Genomic DNA, 27,688 nt, shown 5'->3' with positions numbered 1-27,688 from the left:
AAGGGAAAGGCAGGGTCAGTCTGAATGCCGTGCGCGTGCCTGCCAGGGGTTACGCTGATGGCTGCTGCCCACCAGACTACAACCGGAAGGGCTCTACTCCTGGAGGCACTCATGCTGTTCACTTCATTTTCCACTAGCTTCCAGCGTGCGGCCATACCTGACGTTGCAAATCAAGCAGTCCACAGGTTTTTATTCTCCACCCTCAGCCTCCAAACACTTTTCCCCTATTTGGTTAAGCTGTGGATGAGCTTCAGTACACCACTGGGCAGGCTTGTTCACACTTACCACCCAGATGTTAGAGCGTGCCTGTAGCTCTGCATTTACCCGGAAGCCACCAAAATCTGAGTCTATTTCCAGCCCACCAGTCTTGGCCAATTCAACATTGGGCTCCAGGCCCACAGCTGTCACTATGTGGTCAGTTTCTACCTGGGGGAAAAAAGAAATAATTCAGTCAGTCACCACAATTTCCACTTACATCTGTGGACGTTAACAAGTGCACATCACATCATTAAGAATCGGGGCTTTAGAAAAAATGATTGGTTAATTTACCTCTGGTAAACAGATTTTACACTCTGTTTCATAGAGGTCCCCCCTCCACACACACACACACCCCGTATCATCTGAAGAGAAATCTGGCGCCCTAGTAAGAACTTAAAAATCTGTGCCACAGATAGGAAGGGGCCAAGGGAAGTGCTTTAACAGGTAACTACTCAGGCTCTTGTCATTCTCTATTTTAAAGGAGAGGCAGTTAATTCTGAAAACTATGACAGGTTAATGACAGGTGCCAAGAAAACTAATCTACTGGTATCAAATGAAGGAGAAAGAATGAGAGTAGGGGAGAGAAGAGCTGGAAGGTATCCTGGCAGCCTCTCTTCCCCTCTTTACCTTCCTGCCGTCTTTCAGCTTGATGAGTAACTTGCCACCGCTGACTCCAACTGATTGCACAATTGCATTGGGCATCACCTTAACCCCCTCTGTAAAGGTAAACAGACCTGAGCCTCAGCCTGTCAGCCTACCACCTCTGTGGAAAGTAGGCCTCTGACAAGAGGCATCCCATTGTAAAACCAAGAACCATCAGGATGCGGGCAACCTTGAAGGGCTGTAAGAACCTAAACCCACAGTTCATTTTTTTAGCACTTTATAGAGAGTTCGGTGCCTCTGATTCAGAACCCCTACATAAACCTGGCTGACTAGAGAAGGGTGGAAACATTTGTTTGGCTGGGTGATATAGCTTAAGCCTAACTCAGAGGAAAGAGAGTGGCATCCTATGAAAAAGACTCTCTACCTCGTCTGACTTTTTCCATGGTCCAGTTGCTGAGGTATTCAGGGAGGATCTTTCCCATGTTTCCTTTCTCAGGGAAGAGCTGAATCACTTCTGTGCCCAAGGCTTGAGCTGCAAAGAAGAAACAGAGTAGGTATAGCAAGAGGCAAAAGCCAAGCCCAGAAAGACAGGAGAAGTCAAGCAGCAGTCGGCAGCCATTGACTAAACATAGGGCAAAGCTGCAATCCAGGCCAGAGCTCCCATTTGTGGGGCACTGGGGCAAAAGGCCTTGGTGCTAGAGTTCATTCGTAAGGCAAATACAAGTGCCAGAACTGCTGTCCCTGGATTAGACTACAGACTGTGAGCTCAGTGCACTTACACCATGTGGTCACTTCAGGCTTACGCAAGTGCTTTGGGGCCTCTGAATGGTAGGAGATGTGAGAAAATGCCCTGGTTTCACAGAGCTGAAAAATACCATGAGAAAAAAAATGGCTGCCAACAGTTTGGCTCAATTAGTAAAGAATGTCTGCCCTGAGCATTGTGCTCTTTTAAAGAACTACCCACATGGGATCAAACTGACAACAGCAACTCGAAAAGTTAGTTAAGAAGCTTAGGGGGCAGTGAATTGATGTTAATGGAGGAACGACTCGAAAAAGGAGGGCAAGAATGGGTGAACAACTTGAAGAAGGTAATCAATGTCACTGAATTGTACATGCAGAAACTGTTGAATTGGTGTATGTTCTGCTGTATATATTTTTAGCAACAACAAAAAAATTACTTAGAAGGAAAAAAAAAAGGAAAATGGTTGCCACAAAAACAGTCAAACTTGAACTCACAGATCTGTCAAGCTGAGAACCATCATGTATCTGGAAGGAAGTTTTGGGCTTTTTACAGGGAGCAACAGTTAAAAGATACATTTTTCTGCAGTCTACAGTGCCTTTACCATCTTAGTAAGTCACTTAATATTTTATTTCTAAGGAACCCTGTCCTAGAGGCTCGAAGGAAGGAAGAAATCACCTCTGCCAAGTTGCTGAGATGACATCTTTTCAGTCACTAAGGGATCCCCACACTGGAACTAATTTCAGTGCTTAGCTTTTCACCATATAAGCCTTAAACACTTTCTACAGATCCTGGCAAATCCATCTCTGGAATCTGTGAGCGCCCACCAAAGAGCATGTGATGTAAGACTAGAGATAGACAACAGAAGTTGCTCCCCAATACTCACCCTTTCTGCCAAGAGCACAGGCCAGTTCGCTACCAAGGAAGCCCCCACCAATAATCGTAATCGACTTGACTTCTCGTGAGATCTTCTCCAAGGTTCTAAAGTCTCCAATCTGCAGGGTCACACCAGTTTAGCTCAGTGATTTCCCAAAGGGGCACAGGATAATAATTCCAGGAAATATTTCCCTCTAAATCTTTGACAAGAGGAATCTGCAGATAAAATCTTCTCCTTGTATAAAGTTTTTTGATTATGGCCTCTACATTATTACTGTCAGTTTCTTTCTCCACTGTTATTTGTAACATCCCTTCTCTCAATAGTGCTTCTCAACTGGTGGTGGTTTTGTGCCCCCACTTCTCCCCACCTTTCCGCCCAGGGGACATTTGTCAATGTCTGAAGACATTTTTGGTTGTCATGACAGGGGTGGGGGGCGGTAGTGCTACTGGTATCTAGTGAGTAGAGGCCAGGGATGCTGCTAAATATCCTACAATGCACAGGGCAGGCCCCACAGCAACGAATTATCTGACCCAAAATGTCAATAGGGCCAAGGTTGAGAAATCCTGTTTTATCAAGAACAAATCTTATCAAATACCCACAACGGTGGCTGCAGAGTTACAGCAGTTTTGTTTTATAAGCAAAGAACGGTGTTAAGAAGCAAAACTCCTCTTCCCTTTTCACTTAGGTACCTAACTTTTCTCCTCAAAGTCTCTAGAATAGCACTTGCAATGAAAAATGCCAAGAGGCTAGAAGGAGCTCCAATGAATGAAATGCATCAGGAAAAAACAACTATGGAAGGGCAAGTGAAAGGAGCCACAGCGAGCAAATAAAAATGCTACGTGTATTTTTCGCCTAGGAGCTTAAAACACTTGAGTGAGGTATTTGAGGTGCAGAGAGGGGAAGTGACTTGCTGAAGGCCAGAGAACAAGTCTGTAGGAGAGCCATAAATAGAACCTGGATCTCCCAAATCCCAGGTGGGTATTTGGGGACCACAAGATTATACTACCTCTTCAAAAACAACACAGTGAAAACACTAAAGCAGACAATTACCTTTCTGAACAGCGTTGTTCTACTCTTCACCTCTGCTCCAGCCCTATCAATGGCGGACAGATTTCTTGGAGTGCCTCCTGGAATTAAGAGGAGGAAAACCCTTTAGCCCAATGAGCAGAAGCTGGCCCAAACAGGCACCCGTCAGAGGGGGAGCTGCCTTCGTCTAGGGCTCTGGTATGTGCTCCCTGCTAGTGCCACGGTAGCATCAACAGGATGTGACGGCTTGTTTTCCTTCTCCTCGCTGCTGCAGAGCAGGCTTTTATCAATTTCCTTTGAGAAGCAGATTGGAGAGTCCCTCTTCAAGGGGCCCATCCTTCCCATTGATAGCCAACAGGCCTCACTTCTAGTTTCTCTTAAGCACTGACCAGATACCATAAGTTCTGTTTAAGAAACTGCTTTAGTCTCCTAGGAGCCCCTGGATGGTACAAATGGTTAAGCACTCAGCTACTAACTGAAAGTTTGGCGGTTCAAACTTACCCAGAGGCACCTTGGAAGAAAGGCCTGGCAATTTACTTCCAAAAGAACTAGCCATTGAAAACCCTACAGAGCATGGTTCTACTCTGACACATATGGGGTCACCATGAGTCAGAAATCAACTCAATGGCAACTGTTTTTTTTTTTTTTAAGTCTGCTATCCTGATTTCTGATTGAAACTGTCAATGAAACCATAGGCTATATCACTTTCAGGGCACTGGGCTAAGCAGGGGGAGAAAAAAGGCAACCTTCTTCAATACACATCCATGCCTTCACTGGAAGGAACAGCAAGGATAAGTCAGAAGGGTTGTTGATCTAGGATGGGCCATCTGTAAAGCCAGGCTTTGCACTGAGAGAACATACCCATGTCAGAGTCTGGGCTTTGGTTTTCTTGCAGTTAAGTAATGCCTTCTATAGAGAAGGTCTGACTCTAAAATATGAAAGAGCTGTATCAGGGAAGAAAGCCATTTCCAGAAATGCTCACCTGTTGCAATCAAGCACTTTTCATAGGTTATTTGAGAGCCATCATTAAGTTTCACCATGTTGTCTCTCACATCCAGCTGTACCACCTGGTAAAGTCATACCAAAAAAGAGAGAGAAATGAGCTGGCTTTTAAAAAAATAATTTTTATTCAGCTATTAATTCATACAACATAAAATCCATCAATTTAAAGGGTACAATTTGGTGGTTTTTAGTGTATTCACTACATTGGGTAACCATCATCACTATCTAATACCAGGGCATTTTCGTTTCCTCAGAAAGAAACCTTGTACCCATGAACAATCACTCCCTACGTTCCCCCAACCCCTGGGCCTCAGTTTTGAAGAGACATTTGCTATGGAAGTGTTTTGAACACAAACTCCCCCCATTCACTAGAGACTTGGAACCTGGCTCACACTTTTGCTCTGAGCCACACCCAGAATCTTACGTTCTAAAATACTACTTCTAAAACCTCAAATATCCCACTCTTTGATCACAATTTTCTATTCTTTCAGCTTTCTCTCAGTCTCACTCTCACCTATACTTGCTCTCAATTTTTTCTTAGTTTATTGGCCACTGGCTGGCTGTTCCTTCCCAACTAACCTGGGCCAATGGTAGATCATCCACTCGGTTCTCTTCCCAGTAACCTTAATTCCCTTGCACTCTGCTCCTTCTGATAGTTGGAGTTTCAGATTTGGAAATAGAGAGATCAGGGTTCCAGTCTCTGCTCCACTACTGATTTTTTTGTTTGTTTGTTTTTAGATAATTAAAAAATATATTTTATTGTGCTGTAGGTGAAAGTTTACAGAGCAAATTAGTTTCCCATTCAACAAATTGTACACGAAATGTTCCGTGACATTGTGCCAGCACTCTCCCCATTTTCACCTTGGGCTCCCTGTTTCCTTTTGTCTGGTTTTCCTATCCCTTCTTGCCTTCTCATCTTTACTTTTGGCCGAATGTTGCCCTTTTGGTCTCGTATTCCACTACTTACTAGCTGTGAACCATTCATTCAAGAAATATTTAGTAAGCACCTACTATGTGCCAACCGCTGTATTAAGTGCAGGGGGTAACACTGATGACAAAGACAGACAACCTCCCTGACTTTCAGGGTCTAGTAGCCAAGACAGACAACTTAACAAGCACTAACAATGAGCCCTGGTGCTGCAGTGGTTAAGCACCTGGCTGCTAACCAAAAGGTCGGCGGTTTGAACCCACCAGCCGCTCTGCAGCAGAAAGATGTGGCAGTTTGCTTCGTAAAGATTACAGCCTTGAAAAACCCTATGGGGCAGCTCTACTCTGTCCTATAGGGTGACTATTAGTCAAAACAGCTCGGCACACAACAATAACAAGCACTAACAATAATCACAAATGGTAAGATGGGACAATGCAGGCTGCTCTAGGAACATATGACATGTGTGCCCAATCTCATCAGGTTGGGTAGCTTTCCAGAGCCCGTGGCAAAGAAACTGAGACCTGACACTGAGCTGCTGCTTTAGCCTCCTGCAATTTGTCCCTCTCCAGTCCAATCCCACCACTCAACCCCGACACTTCTCACTCTCAGACAACCACCTTGCATCTATTTTATTGTGAAAACAAGTGAAACCATTAGATTCACTCTACCTCAGTTTCTCTTAAGGGTTCCCATCCCCTCAACCCCCGAATAAAAACTTACGGATTTCCATCTTTACTTCATGTCTTCCAGCTTCTGGGATGCGGGTTATCCTTTCTCTTATGGGCAACCCTCCCATTTGTGTCTGACTCCCATCCCTTCCTTTTTCTCCCAGAACCTGCTCTATCAGTCACCCCCTCACTCCCCATCCTCTCTCTCTCCTGACATCTTACCCCCTCAGCCCATTAACATGCTTAAGTCTGGCCCAGCCTAGAAGTCCCACCTTTGAGTCTATGTTCTCCTCAAGCTTTTATCCAACTACTATCATCTTCCTTTTCTCATTTAAACTTTTTGAAAGAGTATTTTATTCTTCTTTTCTAGCTTCATGATGATATCTGAACCACCACGTCTGATGGGACATCTGACCATACTTTTCTTACCAGATTCCTCCGCTGCAGTCACTGTGTGTGGACCATAACCTTCTTCTTGAAACCTCTAAAACCTTGGCTTCTGGGACATCACTCTCTTCTGGGTTTTCCTGATTTCTCTTTCTTTCTTTCCTTCCTTGTCTCCTTTATGGGCTCTTCTTCTTAAGCCTGCCTCCTAAAAGTTGGAGTTCTCCAGGGTTGGATCCTTTTCTCACTCCTCTTCTCACAACGTAACTTCTCCCTGGGAGACTCATCCACTCTCATGGTTTCAACTCCTACTCACACACAGATGATTTTCAAAGCTCTATCTCTAGTTCAAAGGAGCCCTGGTGGCACAATGGTTAAGCACCTGGCTGCTAACCAAAAGGTCAGTGGTTCAAACCCACCAGCAACTGCCCAGGAGAAAAGGCCTGGCAGTCTGCTCTCAGAAAGACTATGACCTAGGAAACCCTATGGGGCAGTTCTACTCTGTTCTATAGGGTTGCTCTGAGTCGGAATTGACTCAACAGAACAACTACAATTTCTAGTTCAGACCCTTCCCCTGAACATCGCAGTCATATATCCACGTACCCATAAGACATCTCCATGCAGATAGTCCACTTCAAAGTTAGTAGTCCAAAACTGAACTTTACCTTCCCTCTTAACTAGCTCTTCCTCTTCTAGTATCTTTCTCAGTTAGTGGTATACCACCACTCATCCAGATACACAAACTAGAAATCAGAATGCCACCCTTGTCTCCTCCTTCTCCCTCATCTTCCACCTTCAATCAATCACCCAGCCCTGTTAAGCCTGCCTCCTAAGCATGCTTCAGGTCCATTCCCCACACGTTATCACCTTTTGATCATGAAGCAATACAGTGATGCTATTAAAGAGTTTGGCCCCAAATTCTCATAAAAAGACCAGACTTAATGGTCTGAGACTGGAAGGGCCCCGGTGGTCATGGCCCCCAGACCTTCTGTTGGCCCAGGACAGGAACCATTCCCGAAGCCAGCTCGTCAGACATGGATTGGGCTGGACAATGGGTTGGAGAGGGATGCTGGTGAGACATGAGCTACTTGGTTCGGGTGGACACTTGAGACAACGTTGGCATCTCCTGCCTGGAGGGGAGATGAGAGGGTGGGGGAGGGTTAGAAGCTGACAAAATGGACATGAAAAGAGAGAGTGGAGGGAGAGAGCAGGCCGTCTCATGGTGGGGACTCCCAGTTACTTAACTAGGAGTATGTAGCAAGTTGTGTGTGGGTTTTTGTGTGAGAGACTGGCTTGATTTCTAAATTTTCACTTAAAGCACAATAAAAATTATTAAAAAAAAAAAGAATTTGGGCTCTGGAATCAGCATGTCTGGGTTCCAGTTCTAAAGCCAGACAGATCTGGGCTCAAATTCTGTCTCCACAACTTATTAGCTGTGTGATCTTGGGCAAGTTATTTAATTGCTCTTTAATCCCAAATTCTTATTTATAAAATGGGAATAATAAAAGTACCTACTTCGTAAGATTATTGTGAGGATAAAATCATACACGTAAAGCATTTAATAACCACACCTACAAGATTGGAACGGGCACTATGTTAGCTCTTACTTCCATCAGCATCATCGTCACCATCATCATTACTCCATTACTATCCTAACCCGGGCTCTCATCAGCTTTGGCCTGGACTAGGACAATAGCCTTTGAAATGGTCTCTCTCAAGTTTTGTGCCCCTGACATCCATCCTCCTCACAGCCAATAACCCACTGTCGTGGAGTCAAGTACAACTCATAGCGACTCTGTACGACAAAGTAAAACTGCCCCATAGGGTTTAAAAGGCTGTGATCTTTATGGGAGCCGACTGCCACATCTTTCTCCCACGGAGTGGCTGGTGGGTTTGAACTGCCAGCCTTTCGGTTAGCAGCCGAGTGCTTAAAACACTGCACCACTAGGGCTCCTTCACAGTCAACGGAGTGATAATTTAAATTCAATCTGTTTACATCCTTGCCTAAAACTCAACAGCTGCCCAATGCCTATGGGAGCTCAAGCTCTTTCACACGACAATCAAAGCTCTCCATGACCAGGTCCCTGCATAACTTCCCAGTTTCATCCTTGCCACTGCCTCCCGGATATTTTCTGCTCCATCAGTACCTAGGTGCTTGCATTTCCTGCCACTAAACATGTTTTTTCATCCTCTTGTACCTCTGCATTGCTGTACTTTTTGACTTGAATGCTCTTCACTGCTCTCTAGTCTGCCGCATACCTCCTCATTCTGTAAGACTTCTCATTCTATAAGACTTCCTCCTCCTGGAAGCTGGGCATTCTTCCCATTTATTGCCATGATACACTGTGCATCTATTTCTTACTACACATCTATGTTTCATGATTAACTGTTCGTATTTCTGCCCAATACTCTTAGCCCCTAAAAGGTGGGCCTATGAGTTATTTACACATAGGGGATACTTAACACACAACATCTCATTATCAGGTAATCCACCAACCTATATGCATCTTCTCTGCCTAATGTCCTCTTACAGGGGAAGAAGTGGGCCTGTCCCTCTCAAAGGCCAATCTATCCACGTGCACTCTGGATCCCATCTACTCTGTGTATTGCTCCTTCAGATAACCCCTCTTTCTCAAGTGGAACATTACCGTTAGTTTACAAACACACTCTAGTACCTCCCACTAACAAAAACAATACATAACACAACGAGACACAACCCTCCTGGACCCCACAAATGCCCTCCAGTAAGTGCCCCATTACTTGGGCACTCACCTTTGTAACTTCTAATAATATTCTTGATGCTGAGCTATGCCTGGATTATTTTATTGTCTTTGTTGTTGTTAGGTGCCTTCAAGCCAGTTCCAACTCACAGCAACCCTATGCACAACAGAACGAAACACTGCCTGGTCCTGAGCCATCCTTACAATTGTTACGCTTGAGCTCATTGTTGCAGCCACTGTGTCAATCCACCTCGTTGAGGGTCTTCCTCTTTTCTGTTGACCCTGTACTCTGCCAAGCATGATGTTCTTCTCCAAGGACTGATCCCTCCTGACAACATGTCCAAAGTATGTGAGATGCAGTCTCGCCATCCTTGCTTCTAAGGAGCATTCTGGCTGTACCTCTTCTAAGGCAGATTCATTCGTTCTTTTGGCAGTCCATGGTATATTCAATATTCTTTGCCAACACCACAATTCAAAGGCGTTAACTCTTCTTCGGTCTTCCTTATTCATTGTCCAACTTTCACATGCATATGATATGATTGAAAATACCATTTTTTTTTTTTGGGTCAGGAGCACCTTAGTCTTCAGGGTGACATCTTTGCTCTTCAACACTTTAAAGAGGTCCTTTGCAGCAGATGTGCCCAATGCAATGCGTCTTTTGATTTCTTGACTGCTGCTTCCATGGCTGTTGATTGTGGATCCAAGTAAAATGAAATCCTTGGCAACTTCGATCTTTTCTCTGTTTATGATGATGTTGCTCACTGGTCCAGCTGTGAGGATTTTTGTTTTCTTTATGTTGAGGTGCAATCCATACTGAAGGCCATAATCTTTGATCTTCATTAGTAAGTGTTTCAAGTTCTCTTCACTTTCAGCAAGCAAGGTTGTGTCATCTGCATAACGCAGGTTGTTAATGAGTCTTCCTCCTATCCTGATGCCCCGTTCTTCTTCATACAGTCCAGCATACAGACTGAATAGGTATGGTCAAAGAATACAACCCTGACACACACCTTTCCTGACTTTAAACCAATCAGTATCCCCTTGTTCTGGACGAACAACCACCTCTCGGTCTATGTAAAGGTTCCTCCTGAGCATTTATTGTCCTGAATAATATATATTCTGCCAGTCTCCTGTCATCCATAATGCCAAAAAAATGTTAGTATGGAAAAACAGAAAGAAGGAACAGCATAAGAGCAAATGAAGAGAGAAGTAACAGCCTTTAGGGTCATAATCCCCAACAGTTTGGCTTTGATACCAGTGTGTTCCCCAGCAGGACACACTACGCAGTGCTGATTGCCAATAATAAGCCGAAAAAATGCTGCCTCAATCCTTCTTTGATGAACTACAATGACAGGACACAGACATAAATGGCAGTGGAAATAAAACAGTCCCGGTACTTGCTGTCCACATGTGCACATGACACAGGAAGCCACTGACTAGCTCACCTTCTTCCCAGTGAGGACAGCCACTCCACCATTCTCAATGTGAGGCAGGTCCTGAGCAGAGACATAGAAAGAAGGTGGCTGGAAGTATATGCTGTCCAGAGAAGAGGGGGAAAATGTTATACAAACCTGGAACTCCTACCAGCTTCCACCATAGCTTACTAAAGTTGTTTCCATCGTGAAAATAATTTTAGGAACATTTTCCAAAGTGAGTTTCCAAGGCCACTAAATTTCACGTATACAGAGGTATTCTAGATCAGTGGTTCTCAACTGGGGGGAAATTTTGCCCCCAGGAGACATTTGGCAGTATCTGGAGATATTTTTCATTGTCACGAGGGGGAGGGGTATTACTGGCATCTGGTGGGTAGAGGCCAGGGATGCTGCTGAACACCCTACAATGCACAGAACAACCCCTACAACAAAGAATTATCCAGCTCCAAATGTCAACAGTACTGAGGTTGAGAAACTCTGCTCTAGATTTAGGTTAATTTCAAAGTAAGAACAAGAGGTACAACCAAGGGGCTGACATTCACCTCGTCACCAAACAAGTTGTCCAGAATTGTGCTGGTCACTGTAAAACCAGGTCTACCTCCTGAGATGATTTTGCCTCAAACAGCAGGCATTAACTATGAATGGTAATTAAGGGATGGCTAACTTAATTGGAAGTACGCATCCTGCTTAAGAATGGAATATGACAGTGGGCATGATGGAAGCAGGTAAATCTGTAAAATTTAGTCCAGTATCAAAGGGACCATGAATGGGAAAAAGATTGGAACCCAAAAAACATGGTATTGGGATCAAGAGATGTAAAGAGTCCTTCAGAAGGAAAAGGCTTCAAGTCTCTTCTGCAGCATTTTAATAAAGGAGCTCTTCCGAACAGTGTTTCCACTCTACCTCCATAATTCTGAATGCCTGCTAGGGTACCAAACAAAGTGTCATTAAACAATTTCTTCTCTTGTGACGCCTAGGCAAATATAAAAAAAAAATTTTTTTTCGTGACAAAACAGGCCAGGTTGATTTTCACTACAGAAGTCTAATACAAAGGTCCTGGAAATGGGAGCACGAGTACTCCAGGGGGCAGCATTATACCTTCAATTGTTGGTAGATCCAGCAACCGAATCCAGGACAACTGCCCATGCGGTCTGTTGCCTCTGGTTGTACCAAGTGTGCACCACAGCTGACTGTAGTGTCCCTCCTGCTCACTGCGCACAGTATAACCCATTCCCTGTGCTTGGTTTAAGTTGCCAGTCTGGCCCATTTTACAGATGCGCACATACCTTCTCTCTTTTCCATTCCACTGTCTGAATCGCAATGTCTTTGTGACATCTGGATCGTCTGAAAACCACAGTTCTTTTGACAGAGGAGGCCGCATGTACGGCAGCTCAGGATCTTCAGATACAATCAGTACCTTTAACACAAAAATAACGATACTTATCAGAGCCAAGTCATTCAAGCGGCAAGTGTCGAAGTGTCCACACTGGCTAAATGCTTTCAGGCTCTACCCTCCGCGCCAAGCCCAACCATGGACACCTTACCCTGGCCCCAGGATCCCGAGCCCGGATAGACCTGGCTGCAGCAAAAGCAGCAGTGCCTCCTCCGATTAGCAGGAAAGGAACGTGACTGGGTACCCTGACTTGGGGAACTGGCTCTTCTTCTGAAGCTGGAAGCAACAGACCAGACAGGGTGAATCTTCTTAAAGTCTCAGGTGATTCCTTGTCACACCCTGCAATGGTCTCAATCCTTTACGTAAAGCTAGCTACAATAACCTTAACAAACGTCACAAGATCCTGATGGGAGAGGAAAAGCAGGTATTCCCTTCACTTCACAAGTGAGAAATACCAAAAATGAGGCAAATGATTTGGCCAATCTCATTCATTCATTAACTCTGTGCTGGAACTGAAACCTGGCTTAAATGTTTAGTTATTTCCAGAAAGTACAGGTTACTGCTTCTGCCCTTCCCATTAATTTCCTAATGACCAACAGGAAAATACCAAGTTCAGTTTCACCTTTTGTTAGCAATAAAGGGGGGAAACCCAGTAGGTCAACTGGGGATTATTACATAGTGTTCAAGAATAAGGAGGTGTTACTGAGGAAAGCAATGCAAATCGCCCACCCAGAGTTTGTTTGGCTTATTAAAGGACGAAAGCATTCGTTCCTCTTTGAAAAAAAATCAAGCAAATCATCTGGCATGGAAGTGACTGCTAGGGCTATATGCTTTAGGAAAACAAATATATCTTTAATAACTTGAAACTCCAAAGACTCAAAAGGGGAACAAAACAGACCCAAAGAATTTCCTCCTTGAAAAAACAGCTTTCATTTCTTTTCCAACAGTTGTAATCACCAAGCTGGCCTTTCTTAAAAAGCTTGCCTTTTGAGTCTAACATAAAGAAAAACAAAAATCACAGTCTTCCCAAATTATATTCTTAAACCAAATTCCACCCAAATTCTTTAACAAATGCCTCCCAGTTCTGGGCTAATACCATTGTTTCTGGAAGCTTACAACCTTACAGCCTCATTGCTTCTAGAAGATATCCTTAAAACACAGCACCTAAACTGTTTATAACTTTCCCTTCATACACTGAGTCTCAAGTCACAGGAGAGGTAAGGTGAATACTCACCAGGTGATGTGGCCCTTTTCTGTTTCTCTTCAGGAGTCAACCCTAACCCTGCAATTCTTTCATTGTATCTTTTTTTGTTATCTTTTAGAATCTTGTAGGCCTGCAGATCCAAACATGAAAAAACTTATTTCACCAGAAAGCTAGCTCATACCATTTATAATACCATTATCTTTAAATTAAAGGATAAGCTTTTGTCTACGTGAGGTTAATTCCTCTTCATTAAAACCACTACGGCAAAATTATTTTCTTCTTATGAAATAAAAAATATTGGATGTGCAAATATTGGTGTGAAAAAAATAAGGTAAGCAAACGTAAATGTTCCAGTTTCCGATTTTCTTAGGCTCTATGTAAAGAACTCTCTTCATATTGAATGCTGAAGGTACAGCTAGAGAAAAAATGAAAGTATTCTTTTCTAGGAGAAAAGGCACTAGGAAGGACCAAACAATTATATTGAGCAGAAAGGGGTTTTGGATTATGCTGGACACTAGCTGTGAAATCAATCTATATGGTCCTGATCCTGGGCAGGAAGCTGGGACACAAATTTTCCTCATGTAATGGATGGAATTGTATCCCCTCAAATATGTGACGGAATCCTAACCCCGATGCCTGCAGGTGGAATTCTGTCTGGAAACAGGGTTTTCTTTATGTTAATGAGGCCACATCAACATAGGCTGTGTCCTAAACCTAATCACTTCTGAGGTATACGGAGCAACATAGCCACAGAGACAAGGAAACACAAACGGGGAAGACAGGTGGCATGTGAAGACTGCTAAGGAACTGAGGAATGCTGAGGCTACAGACCCTAGAAAAGACAAGGCTCTTCCCCTAGAGCCAGCAGAGGACCTTTCCCTAGAGCTGGTGCCCTGAATTTGGACTTCTAGCCTCCTGAACTGTGAGAAAACAAATTTCTGTTCTTTAAAGCCACCCACTTGTGATATTTTTGTTACAGCCAAAAACCAAAAACCCACTGCTGTTGAGTCAATTCTGACCCATACTGCCCCTATAGGACTGAGTAGAACTGCCCCGTAGAGTTTCCAAGGAGCGGCTGGTGAATTCCAACTACCAACCTTTTGGTTAGTAGCCACAGCTCTTAACCACTATGCCACCAGGGTTTCCTTTGTTACAGCAGCACTAAATTAAGGCCTTGGAGAACTACAAGGTGCTCAGGTAATGGAAACATGGCCACCTGTATCCTATTCTCACAGAGTAATTCATCTTTCCCTCAGTGGTCTATCCTTTTCCTAAACTGATGAGGCAGAAGGAGCCTTATTAAGAAATGCTACACACGGATATTTATTAAGGGTCAACACTTTGCTTAAACCCTGTTGTATTTAAAATATATTATCTTTTCTATTCTTTCAAACTGAAGCAGGGCCCCTTACCATTATGATTGGTTGTTTTTTCTCTTTTAACATACAGCACCAGAGTTTCTTTATTGGAGATTAAAAAAAGAAAGCAGTAGGCAAGAATGACTTGTTTTAATTATAATACTTTTGCTCTCTTTGTATCCCACAGGATCAACAAGAGAGGGATTTAAATGACTACATGTCCAATGAAATTCCAGATTATTAACTGCAGGAGAACGTCAAAACCATTTGAGGAAGTACCACAAAACATGTTCGAAGACTATTTCTCTGACCCCTTACAGAGTGGCCCATTAGACAATGTGCCGCGATAGGGACGCTGGACCCTGAAACCTGGGCTTCACGGTGATCAGCATGCAAACATTTAACATGGGAGATGAATGGAGTAGAAAGCTAAGCACTGTGTATCAAAAGCCAATGATTATTCCTTGAATTTACCATTAAACTTCTTCAGTTAATAAACTGAATTCAATTTACATTAATTTCAGAAAGAAAGTTATATCTTGGCATAGGATACTATAATAAAAGTTCAGTATGCCCTCATACCTAAAAAAAAAAGTTTATTTTAAGAAAAGAGAATTTACCAAAAAAAAAAAAAAAAAGGCTTAATCTAGTCAACATGAGTGAAAAGAAAAATAAGATGGGGCCATGTTCACATTGAGAGGAATATCCAAAAATAGCCTAAGCTCAAACCTCCTAATGGCTTCACAAATGAGGGAAAAGCAGACCAAGAAATATAGTGACGTTTGGTGGGAAAGTGAAAGAATGAGGGCGTGGCGTGTGTGTGTCCGTCAGTGTCTGTGTGTGTGTTTGTGTGTGTTTGGAGTTCCTGGGTGGCATAAATGGTTGCCGCTTGGCTGCTAACCAAAAGGTTGGATGCTGGAGTCCACCCAGAGACGCCGTGGTGGAACAGCCTGGCGATCTACTTCTGAAAGACCACAGCCTTGAAAACCCTATGGAGCACAGTTCTACTCTGACACACATGGGGTTGCCATGTGTCAGAATCAACTTAATGGCAACTGGTTTCAATCAGTTATGTATGTATATACACATCAGCTTTTAAGCTGAACGTTCGGATGCAAAGCTAAGTTTAGAGACATACAAAATCAGAATTTACTTTCCTGTATTCCCAGTTTGCACTGATTTCCAATTAGTGAAATGTCAGGTTAAAAAAAACTACATATTTATGAAAAATATCAGAGGAGACAATTTTTCTGAACAGATGAACATGGTGGCGTTTATTCAACTTAAAGGAATTTGAAAGGAAACAGGTCGCTTTCTGTATGAGGCAACGCAATCCTACCAGTTGAACAACGGCAACCAAACCCACTACTGTCGAGTCGATTCTGACTCATAATGACTCTTAGGACAGAGTAGAACTGCCCCACAGAGTTTTCGAGGCTGTAATCTTTATGGAAGCAGACTGCCACATCTTTCTCCCATGGAGCGGCTAGTGGGTTTGAACTGCCGACCTTTCAGTTAGCAGCCTAGCACTTTAACCACTGTACCAGCAGGGCTCCTGAATAATAACAGAAGGCTGAGATTAGAGGATCTGCTTAAGGTCCTAGAGAAAGACACCAACAAAAGAAGAGAAACTCTTGCGTCCATGCCAATAAGGAGTTCATATCTGAAATCTAAGCACCAGAAGCACTGTTCAAATCAGTGGTTTTCAAACGCAGGTTGCTACCTGTTAGTGGCCTATGGAATCAATTTAGTAGGCTGTGGTCAGCATTAAAAAAAAAAAAAAAAGAGAATGGAAAATATTAAAGCATATTTTGCACTGTAAGAGTATTATTTCTTGGATTTTTGTTGCAGTTTTATATACTTTATTATGGGTTGTAACATAAAATGTATTTCTGTGTGTGGATCACGGTTAAAAAAAAAGAAAGATTAAAGCCACTGGACCCCAAGTGAACATTTCAGAATAATTTTCCTGTTCTTAGTGTTGCTCCCTTCTTTTTTGGAGGCAGTGGAGGGAAGAACGGAAAGCACTTCTAATATAGGAACCGCTGAAGTTGTATTTATACTTAATTAGAAGCATTCTGGAAACCCCGGTGGCGTAGTAGTTAAGTGCTACGGCTGCTAACCAAAAGGTGGGCAGTTTGAATCCACCAGGCGCTCCTTGGAAACCCTATGGGGCAGTTCTACTCTGTCCTTTAGGGTCGCTATGAGTCGGAATCCCTCATATGAGGAAAAAAAGTTATGAAGAAACACTAAACAACGTATAGCCCTATCTCATCAAATCTGAACTCCGATCTTCAGTAAATAGTTCTCCTGAAATGCATACCAATTTCAGAGAAAAAAAATCTAAGCTACTTCAGACCAAATTTTTTTTTATAATTTTTATTGTGCTGTAAGTGGAAGTTTACAAATCAAGTCAGTCTCTCACACAAAAACCCATATACACCTTGCTACACACTCCCAATTACTCTCCCCCTAATGAGACAGCCCGCTCTCTCCCTGCACTCTCTCTTTTCGTGTCCATTTTCACCAGCTTCTAACCCCCTCCACCCTCTCATCTCCCCTCCAGGCAGGAGATGCCAACATAGTCTCAAGTGTCCACCTGATCCAAGAAGCTCACTCCTCCCCAGCATCCCTCTCCAACCCATTTCCCAGTCCAATCCATGTCTAAGAGTTGGCTTTGGTCAGATCAAGTTTTTTATAACTGAAAACCTAATGCAAGGCTGTACCACATAGTTCAATAACAGCTGCAGGTAGACAAAAGCTTATCATTTAACCTGAAACCACATAGTATAGTAGCTTTAGTATTACCAGTGTTGGATAAACACAGAGGACCAGGAGGCATTTAACTGAATGGCTTGAGAGGAACTTGTGCTTCTTAGATATTTCTAGGGTGAGAGAGAGCAACAGTGACCAGCCCTGTCTTGTGGACTGGAATTGAGAGAATTTGCCTGGTCAACTCTGTGGAGGACATCCAACTCTGGTATAGCAACATAAACCAGAGGTTCAAATTGATATAAACGTGTCAAACCCAAACTTAAAAGTCCATTTTTAAATGAATGGGGGTGGAACAGATGGAAGAAACTGAAACAGAGATATGAAATGGAAAAGTTAAGGCTCAGGGGTAGTATCTGAATGATGAACGAGAAGCATTTAAGAAAGCAGTCGACGTGAATGTGTTAGCTTGTACCACTTCAGCCACTAGATTGACTAAATTAGAGATCACAAAAGGGACACTGCCAAATGAACTTACTTTAAAATACAGGTTGGGGGTGGGTGGGGAGACTATCGCAATTTATAGACCTCCTCAGAAGCATTCAATAAAATGCCTTTGCACAATAAAAATCAGGTTATTTGAAATGTTTCCTACAAAACATGCAAAACTACATTTCACCTAAAATGACTCAGAATGGATGGTGCTCAAGTTTCCTTTAATTGCTTATTCAATGTTTACCACCAAAACCTGTCCTGTTAGCCATGCAGCACTAAAGCACAATACAACGTAGCATCATAAAAAATTAGGAACTAGGGAAAAGTTTTGAAGGGGCTGATACTGTGATGTGCAATAATCGTTAAATTTATGGTTTTAGAGATATCCCGTGGGACTTAAAACAGATCGAAGAATGAGATCTGAGGACTCCCTAATGGCTGACAATGTCCCTTTAATAAATACCTAGTAAGCACATGCTGTGAATATTTTATTGTATTCTAATGGCTCAAGTATTCATTCATTAGTGCCATGGTCTCAACCACCCTACCCCCAAATACATTTTAGTGTAAGCATCTTACATAATAAACTCCTGCCCCAGTCACTGCTGCTCCTACAATTAAGTAGTATACTAGGCTGCTGCCATCTTTCCCAGAAGCACCTGCAGACGCTAGTGATCTAGAAGGGGATCCTAGGTGATGACACTGCACAACTGTAGGTAAAGATAGGGCCAAGACAAAAACAAAAGGAAACAGAAAAAGCACTAAGTATTAATGAAGAAACATTCAATACAAAGACAAGGGAGCATTTTTGGTGACTCTGTGCTAAAAAAACAAACAAAAACAAAAGCTGCTCCAGGACTAGAGGAGGGAAATGTGTATTTCATCCATGTGCGTTCTCAGACAGATCTCGCCTATTTCTTACTCTGATTTGACTCACAACTATCAAAAGTTGTCTACTCTTCTTGTGCATCTGGAGGTCAGGCCAGGGTATGAGGATATAGGTAACGTAAAAAAATAATTTTCATGTCCCCTTTTTGGGAACCTAGTGATCAAGGAACAAAGGTTAAGTTCACTGTCTTACTAATGTAGAAAGATCTAAAATTGTCATGGCTTCCAACTGTTTGCTCTTAGTAAGTAAAACCAAAAGCTCCCTTCAATCAAGGTTGTTGCTAGGTATTATCTAAGTTGGTTCACTCAACGCCACATGATCCAACTTTAGGCTGATCTGCTTAGTCACAGTAAACCCTGCCAAGTTTAAACAAAACAAAACAAAAACACACCCACAAAATAATTCCTCTGTGACCAACTAAGCTGATCAGAGTTCATTTAAGTAGCTATAATTGTGCCAATACTACATAGCAGTTAAACACTGTATTTCTCACCTCATGCAAACTCCCCTCTAAAATTACTGGAGACACTAGGCCTGCTTCTATAGTTTAGTCTTAGGGTGAAATTCAGGGATACTTTTCCTTTTAGGAATACGTAATATTTTGGATTGAAGATTGCTGTTTTTTTAATGATTGATTACCTTAAGCTGAGGAAAAATAAAATATTTGACAAAAATGGCTCAAAATCAAATATTGTGCTAAGGAGCTGCAATGAATTCTGACCTTATCCACAGGTTAGTGTGCCACTTCCAAGAGAACATACAATTTTGTGGGTTAGTCAAAGCTAAGAAAATCACCATGGCTTCCAAGGAAACAGTGAAAAGACAACTGAAAAGAGCAGAGGTCAATCAATGTGAGATTAAATTTCAGTCATTCCCAAATTGCCTCTCTTAGGATATTAGACAGTAGGCACTTTAAAGAAGGCTTTCTGGAAAGTTTTCCAAAAGAAGCAAGCAGAATTAATTGCAAAAGTTTGAAAGCAGAGTAGTATTAAGTCCACTAATGGGAGCTGTTTGGCAGCAGCTTTGCTACTTACGTATGCACCAGCTCCTATGGCTGATAAGCCCACAAAAAGGACTAACACAGAATTATCGATTTTGCCCCCTGATGCACCAGAGCTAGCCATTCGTCTTGTCATCTGGAGTTCTAGGGGAACATGCCATCGCTGGAACAAGTTGCCTAAGGAACACAATTTATTAAGACACACACACAGAAAAATAGAAGTTAATACATATTTATGACTAAACATCAATGCATTGTACGAGTAAAGACTTTCTGCCCAGAGGGCTATGTGGTGTTCATTGTTAAATAACCAAGAAAAAGAGAATCAAAACTAAACACACAAATACTACAGATACCTGAATGTACACGCTTAAGTTGTTGACTTTTTTTTTTCAAGTACAATTTAATGCTGTCCAGTAAGAAAATTTACAGCTTCCAGAAAAGATAATGAAAATCATATGGGCAGTTCATTTCTCCCCCTTCACACCTTCACAATAAATGAAGTAAACACAAATAGATGACTAAGTAGATAGATAAACAAAGTTAACCACAGGCTACCTGGGACACTGTTGTAATCATAAAAGAAGTAATCTAAATGGCTCAAACCTTGCATAAAATAAAACACTTTAACACAATCTAACCATGACTTAGTTTAGTTTTCTGTGAAAGGTAATGTGTCCTGGAAGACAGAAATGATAAAACTCAGAAGCATTCAAGAAAAAAATTAATTTCTCTCCCCCCCCAAGAACTAAAAATTTAAGACTACGAAATATTCCAGAACGACCAAATTTAAAATGCCCACCAACTACGTGGCTCTTATTTCTCCAAAATAATTCCAAGATTATTTTGATGTAAAACTATGACAACTGTGTAATGATCTAATGATCATACTAACTCTTGAACACAGAAATGTAAGAGTTTCATAGATTTCTTTCTTCAGGGGATGCTGGTATTTTCAGATGCAGGAAGGTCTTAGCACCTTCTCTTCTTGTACTAGTCCTCATGTTGACTGCTGCTCTAGGTCAAGGGTCAGCAAACTTTTTCTGCAAAGGGTCAGATATTAATATTTTCAGCTTTGCAAGCCATATGGTCTCTGCCACAAGTGTTCAATTCTGCTGCTGTTGAGCAAAAACAAACATGTTGTGTACCATGAAATCGATCCCGACTCACAGCAACCCTACAGGATAGAGTAGAACTGCCCCAAAGGGTTTCCTAGGCTATAAATCTTTATGGAAGCAGACCGCCTCATCTTTCTCCCTAGAAGCCACTGGTGAGTTCAAATCGCCGACCTTTCGGTTAGCAGCCGAGAACTTGACCCATTGTACCACCAGGGTTCTTAAAGCAACCACAGACAATATACAAATGGATGGGCATTTTTGTGTTCCAATAAAACTTTCTTTATGGACACTGACATCTGAACTTTATATAATTGTCACGTGTCACAAATTATTATTCTTTTGATTTTTTTCAACCATTAAAAAAATGTGAAAACTGTTCTTAGCTTACTAGGGGCACAAAAAACGTGCAGTGGATCAGAGTTTGCCAACTTGAATCTAAAGCAGTGTTCTCAAACTTGAATCTGGACGACAATCACCTGGAGGGTTTGTTAAAACACAGATCTCCAGGCCTCACCCCCAGAGTTTCTGATTCTATAGGTCTGGGATGAGACACAAGAATTTTCTTTTCTAACAAGTTCCCAGGTGATGCTGATACTGCTGGTGTGGGGACCACACTTTTAGAACCACTGGTCTAGAGGTCGGTAGATACGTTCCTGTCCTGACTAGGCTTTAAAAGACAAACAGAATGGGCACTGGGAACAGCAGGCCATGTGTGCTTGTAGAGATTGGGAATAGGGAGCCTCTCCGCTTGCATTCACAACTGCAGGGCACAGAGGGGTAAAAATGAGTCCAGTACAGATCTGCAGTCTTCTCACCTGAAATCCTTAGGACCATGTGTGTTAAGAGAATTCAGAACTGTTTGCTTTATTTAAGTATATCGTGCATATACCAGATATTAAGTAACAGCCAACACAGTAAGGGACAGCAACTCATAGTCAAACACATCAAATATTTCTATGACCAATCACACTAAGTGAAATAAGCAAAAGATTATAAACCACCTCTCTCCAATTCAGGGCAGGTTTTACTGGCAGGTGAGTTACCAAAACTTGACTTTTAGTGCTATTTGAATTCCTGAATTGCAGATAAAAGACTATGGACCTATACTCTTTACTGTTCTTATTTCTTACCTGCTTCAGATTCCTTGATTACCACAGGAAAGAAAATCGTTTAGATTTGGAAAATAACAGCAAATTATGAAAAGAAATAAAAAGACATGTGAAAGGATGGAGAAGCTGATCTCAATCTGGGCAAGCCCTTGATTTTCAGAAGTCCGTAAGAGCGACGAAGCAGCAGCGGAAGTAGAAACAGACAACTGTCAGAGCTCAGAAAATGAAACTGGCTAGAAGAAGTCCCACGAGGTTAAGTTCAGTTCAGTTAATTGAGTTTTTGTCCCTTACCTCTACCCCAAATATTTGCTGAAAATGTTTAAAAAAATTCTGGTGAGCCCTCTTGAAGATCCTAAATCCAGAAGGCATAACAACTTTTTTCTAATGTAACACCGATATGTTTATTCTATTTTGGCTTGTTTTACACAAACTGAAAAAAAATAAGTGTGTAGATTTGGGAAAGTTTACTAGCTTTTGGCTCAATTTGTGAAAAAATAAAGCACTTCAAAGTAAATTGGTTTAAAAAAAGTAAATTGGTTAACATTTAAACTACTGCTTGAAAAGAAACGTAATATGACACTATTATCACGAACAAACCAACTTTTTACAGACCTATGAAGTTACTTTAAGTATTGGAAAGGTACTAAGGTAAGTATTGCATAGATATATTTATACCACCCCCCCCCCCAATTTTCTTTTACCCATAAAATTACACCCATGCCTTTCTCCTTATAGCTTCAAAATTCTAGGATATTTTATATCAGGATGGCAATATGCCTTTTCACTTGTCTTACTAGTGAGAAAGCCAGCCTTACTCCTTGCCTTCTCATTATTGCACCAGTCTACTTGTTTAAGATTTTCTGCAAGCAGACCGCACATACAGAGGGAGAGCTTTGTTCCTCACACTTAGAATTCTAATACTTGATATGCCAATTTGCAGTGTGTAACAGTGCCTGACACACAGTGCCTGCTCAAAAAAAATTTGCTGAATTAATGAATGAATGAAACAGAAAATCTTCTATTGATAAGGGCTGAACATTCTGAAGAACTCTTTGCAAAGTGTTACCCAGATCCCGTTGATTTCAGGTTGCTTAATAATAAATTAGTACCCTCAAATGCCACAGGATAACATTAAAATAGTACCTAAACCAGCAAGTTCATTTCTTCAGGCTTCATACTCTCCTGTTTATCCATACTTGCAGAGGACTTTTCCAGAAATATATCTATGCAATTTAGGCACCTTGGAACCCCAAATCGTTAAAAGGTCCACATTTTCTTTTTTGTTTGCTTGTTTTTTTTTTAAATAATTTATTTTATTTGTTGTTGTTGTTAAGTCCATATACTACTGAGACTTGTTTCCTGAATGTCAAACTGGTTTTTCCCACACGGATAAAACAAAGATAGGGCATAACTACGAGCTCCATCCATTGTAGCTAGGCTCCTCTTTATAAGGAATCCCACAACTATTTCTCTTATCACCTTTTTCTTTTAAAGCATCAACTCTTGCTGGCATTTTAAAACACTCAGGGTAGTAACAACTACAGTACAGTATGAACCACTCTGATGAAAGGCACTGTAGGAAAAATGATTCAGATGACAAAAAAGGAAATCTAATCACTCTCTCTGCAAAGTTGTCCTTCAACGTACTAGGCTTCAGTCTGCTTTGACAAACATTCACTGAGAATTCACCATGTTCCGGAGACAGTGCAAGATGCTGAGGACACGAAGACTACTAGGTCATGGTCCCTGTCCTCCCTGGGCAGAGTTTAAGAGGCGAGAATGGCTGCTACTCTGAATATCAGGAAACGAGCCTGATACAAATCACAAGAGACTAAGGTTGCTCAGTTTGGTCTTTTAATTCTTTGGCCAATGGAACAGTATTGCCCAAATTTGCCTGATTACACGAATTACATGGAGGGGCTTGTTAACATGCAGAGTCTCAGGTGTGAGGTCGGCCCACCACTTGATTCATATGACCAGGCAACTCTGGGAAACATGACCTAGAAGAAAGTTAAGACATGCAGCACATCCCCTCAAAAAGTTAGAAAGTTTCTAGAAAAAAACGATTTATTAACTGGTGACAGAAAAAGCTGACTTGCCAGATATTTTCTTCAGGAAAGCTTTGCCTCAGCAGAAAGAGTGGGGGAAGGCTCAACTTCTAGGCTTCAAAAAAAAAAAAGTGCCATTTGGCAGTGTCCAGGAAGTCTGGATCCTTGCCTACAAGGAGTCAAGTTTCCTTTTCAAAGAGGTTAGAAGGATAGAAAGAAGATTCTGAATAGAGAAAAAAGCTCAAACATTTGAACTTCAGGTCAGGGGTCAGTGACCAATTTGATCACACAGGCAGCACAATGTTTGGTGACCAAATAAAATATTACAGAACAGAAAATATCTATTACCTAAGCCATCTGCATAAAACCCATTGCTGTGAGTTGATGCCGACTCATAGTGACCCTGTAGGACAGAATAGAGCTGCTCCATATGGTTTCCAAGAATTAAACAAACAAACCCACTGCCGTTGACTCAATTCCGACTCATAGCGACCCTACAGGACAGAGTAGAACTGCCTGCCCCATAGAGTTTTCAAGGGGCACCCGGTGGATTCAAACTGCCAACCTTTTGGTTAGCAGCCATAGCACTTAACCACTACGCCACCAGGGTTTCCTTCCAAGGAATAATAGCTGTTACTAAGGCAGTAGGCAACGTACGTAATTGAAATAAACCTGACAACAGTGACAGCTGTGGATGACATAGTTGCAAGGCAGGTTTGGAGTTTGCTAACATCCTGGCAAAGTATGGAGGAGGGGGCTATTAGATAACATTCTATCAGTACTAAATTTCTTAAGAATAGTAACGGTATTGTGTTTATGTTGGAGACACATGCCAAAATATTGGCAGGTGAAGTGTTATGATGTCTGTAGTATTTCAAATGGTTTAGCATTCTCCAGAGCCCTGGTGGTACAGGGGTTAAGAACTCGGCAGCTAACCAAAAGATCTGCAGTTCAAATCCATCAGGCGCTCCTTGGAAACTCTACAGGGCAGTTCTACTCTCTCCTATAGGGTCGCTATGAGTCAGAATAGACTCAACGGCAACGGGTTTATGGTGTCCCTGGGTGGTACAAATGGTTTACACGCTCAGCTGCTAGCCTAAAGGTTGGAGGTTTGAGTACACCCAGAGATGCCTCAGAAGAAAGGCCTGGCAATCTACTTCCAAAAAATCAGAGCACTGAAAACCCTATGGAGCACAGTTCTACTCTGACACACACGGGGTCGCCATGAGTCGAATTCGACTTGACTGCAACTGTTTAAAAATATATATATATACACACACACATACACACAAATATAGCAAGTTAACAATTGGTGAATTTAGGTGAAAGACAGATGGGTATTTGTTTTGCTACTCATAAAACTTTTCCTCAGATTTGAAAAATTCCAAAATAAAATGTTGGGAAATAAAAAGTATAGGGGGGATAAAGGGAAAGAAAAAGCAAGCTTTTTGATCTTCCATCTTCATTCTGTGAGGGGGAAATGGTGTATAAACAAACACTGCCTCTTTACCCCCTCGGCAAAAACATATGGTAGATGCTATGTGAAAAATAAATCAGATTAAAAGCATCAAGCCACAAAACAGGGTTAATTCCTAAAATGATTGGGAACCCACTCCCACCCATTTTTAAAGGCAGGTGATGTCATACTCTGGTGCTCGGCCAAAGAATAAGGAGTAAGTGCGTACAAAGAGACTGACATATTTGTCAGGAAGTCAGACTATATTCTACAGTAGCCTGCCTTCGAATAAGGTCACGCAATGGAAAAAGCCATTTTGAGTCTGTATTTTTCAGTAGTTCTAACAGCACCAGGAGTCCCTGGGTGGCGCAATCAGTTAAATGCTCAACTACTAACCAAAAGGTTGGCAGTTAGAACCCACCCAGAGGTGGCGCTGAAGACAAGCGTGGTGATCTGCTTCCAAAAACCCTATGGAGTGCAGTTCTTCCTTGCACACATGGGGTTGCCACGACTTGGAATTGACTTGACAACAACTGGTTTTTGGCTTTTAATATCATCAACCATCTAAATGCATTTAACTTTGCAAATCGTGTTTAACTGATGAGAACTTTTGGTCAGACTTCACAATGCTAGTACAAAGTTGTGAGTCTCAAGCAAAATAAGTATACAAAGTTTGAAAGACCAGTGAGGATGAAAATCTTCAGGTCAACTGACACTTCTCCAATTTCTAGGCAACGTGCACAGAGCACCATCATTTCAACGCACAAAACCCACAGAGATGACATCCACAGGCTGGGGCATTAGTTAGACAGCCAAGGCACATGTTTTTAAGCTCCAGGAGCAATATGTCTTAGCACAGACCTCAGACACACCCGTCAGGAAACATTTTACTGAAGCATAGCGACTGGAAAAACTGTTCAAATGCACATTTGCAAAAAATCTAACAATCTAAGGGAAATATTTTCCACTTTTTAGTTTCAAAGCACCACAAATGCCCTGGAGTGGTCGGTCATTTGAAGGTTATTAATTAAAAAAAAACTATGCGCCTCCTACAGGTGGATAATTCACTACATCATGAAGTTGTGCAGATTAAAACTATAAGCCGGCTCAGGCCATGCTCAGATAAATTCATGGATATCTGATATACAATGAGCATATTACTGGAAGGGGAATTGAATTCATTCTTAACCTCTGGAATCAAACTTTAGTTGGCAGTGTGGAGTTGTGGCATGGGGATTAGGGGCCTAGAGACTGGCAAACTAACCTTAGCTCTGCCTATTAATTAGCTACGTGTCCTCGGGCAAGAAATTTCAGCTCTCTGTGTCTTCCTTTATTATCTATAAAATGGCTGGGTACCAGAAAACCCCTTCTGGCTCTAAAATTTGATGATACAACTTCGTGGAGGGCAGATACAATACTTTCCGCAAATCATTACTTTGAAGAATTAAAGACCACTGATCCTGGGCCAACACTCTTGGGGCCTGGTGCACAACTGAATCCTTCCTTGCACTGCACTGTTTCTGTGTCATAGGTCATTCAGATCTATGGATCTCATCTCGGGCTTGGAAGGTAGAGCAGATATTATTCTCATGACAGAAAAAACCTAGGCATGAAGCTTAAATATCCTGCCTCACAGGGCACGAAAAAGTCTTTCTACTTGACCTCATTGCTCTGAAAGGGTGAGAGTGGTGGGGAGGCGGCGTGGGACAAGACACGATGGCCAGCTGCTCTGGTAACCTTGAACAGCAAACCCTCCCAGGAAAAGGCCTCATGGGGACTACTAGGGTGCAATTCCCATGAAGGTCAGCTCGGCACAGCCGGCCGAATTCCTCTGCTTTCCGAAACCAATAGTATGGATTTCAATTCGGGACTCATACAACTGTAGGCGTGTTAAGACTTTTGAGGGGGGAGGGCGGAAGGGCTGCGAGGCATCAGAGCCTAGGACGGCCATGCCCGGGGACGCTGGAGGTGGGGGTGCCCGAGATGGGTCAGTCAGTCACCTGGGAGCCGGTTCTTCTGCCTCGGGCTTCGGACGCACACGGTCCGCACCAAGGGCGTCAGCTTCCGCCTCAAGGCACCCGCCGCCAGGGCTCCACACCTGAACATTTCGGCCACAGCTCCTCTGGGTCGCCTCCTCCTTCCCTGTCTTCTGCCTCGCCGACGGCCGGGTCAAACACCGTGGGCGCTTGTTCGCGCCCCTCCCTTCCCACGCACACTACGCAGGCTCCACCTCCCGGCTCCGCGTGAGCATTGGACAGTTCCAGGCAGCGT

The 27,688-nt window shown here is 42.4% G+C and overlaps 1 protein-coding gene across 2 annotated transcripts in view; it reads right to left on the bottom strand.

The window, feature by feature from the left end:
* AIFM1 (apoptosis inducing factor mitochondria associated 1) overlaps nt 1-27,688 on the bottom strand; it is a 33,516-nt gene extending 5,828 nt beyond the window's left edge. Inside the window, exons 1-12 of one of the 2 annotated variants that reach the window (XM_049872136.1) lie at nt 27,418-27,688; nt 18,377-18,507; nt 13,263-13,362; nt 12,180-12,304; nt 11,922-12,052; nt 10,648-10,738; nt 4,486-4,570; nt 3,528-3,604; nt 2,487-2,595; nt 1,286-1,393; nt 886-974; nt 286-426 (exon numbers count right to left, since the gene is read on the bottom strand). In XM_049872136.1, coding sequence (XP_049728093.1) covers nt 286-426; nt 886-974; nt 1,286-1,393; nt 2,487-2,595; nt 3,528-3,604; nt 4,486-4,570; nt 10,648-10,738; nt 11,922-12,052; nt 12,180-12,304; nt 13,263-13,362; nt 18,377-18,507; nt 27,418-27,523 — 1,293 coding nt within the window. In that variant the 5' untranslated portion in view covers nt 27,524-27,688. Of the gene's footprint in view, nt 1-285; nt 427-885; nt 975-1,285; nt 1,394-2,486; nt 2,596-3,527; nt 3,605-4,485; nt 4,571-10,647; nt 10,739-11,921; nt 12,053-12,179; nt 12,305-13,262; nt 13,363-18,376; nt 18,508-19,720; nt 19,864-27,417 lie in introns of both variants that reach the window. The other variant, XM_049872135.1, reaches the window with a different exon arrangement.

This window comes from Elephas maximus, chromosome X (genome assembly GCF_024166365.1).
Source record: "Elephas maximus indicus isolate mEleMax1 chromosome X, mEleMax1 primary haplotype, whole genome shotgun sequence".
Classification (NCBI taxonomy): domain Eukaryota; kingdom Metazoa; phylum Chordata; class Mammalia; order Proboscidea; family Elephantidae; genus Elephas; species Elephas maximus.
Note: the sequence above shows the minus strand (reverse complement) of the source record. Positions and strands in the feature narration are given on the sequence as shown.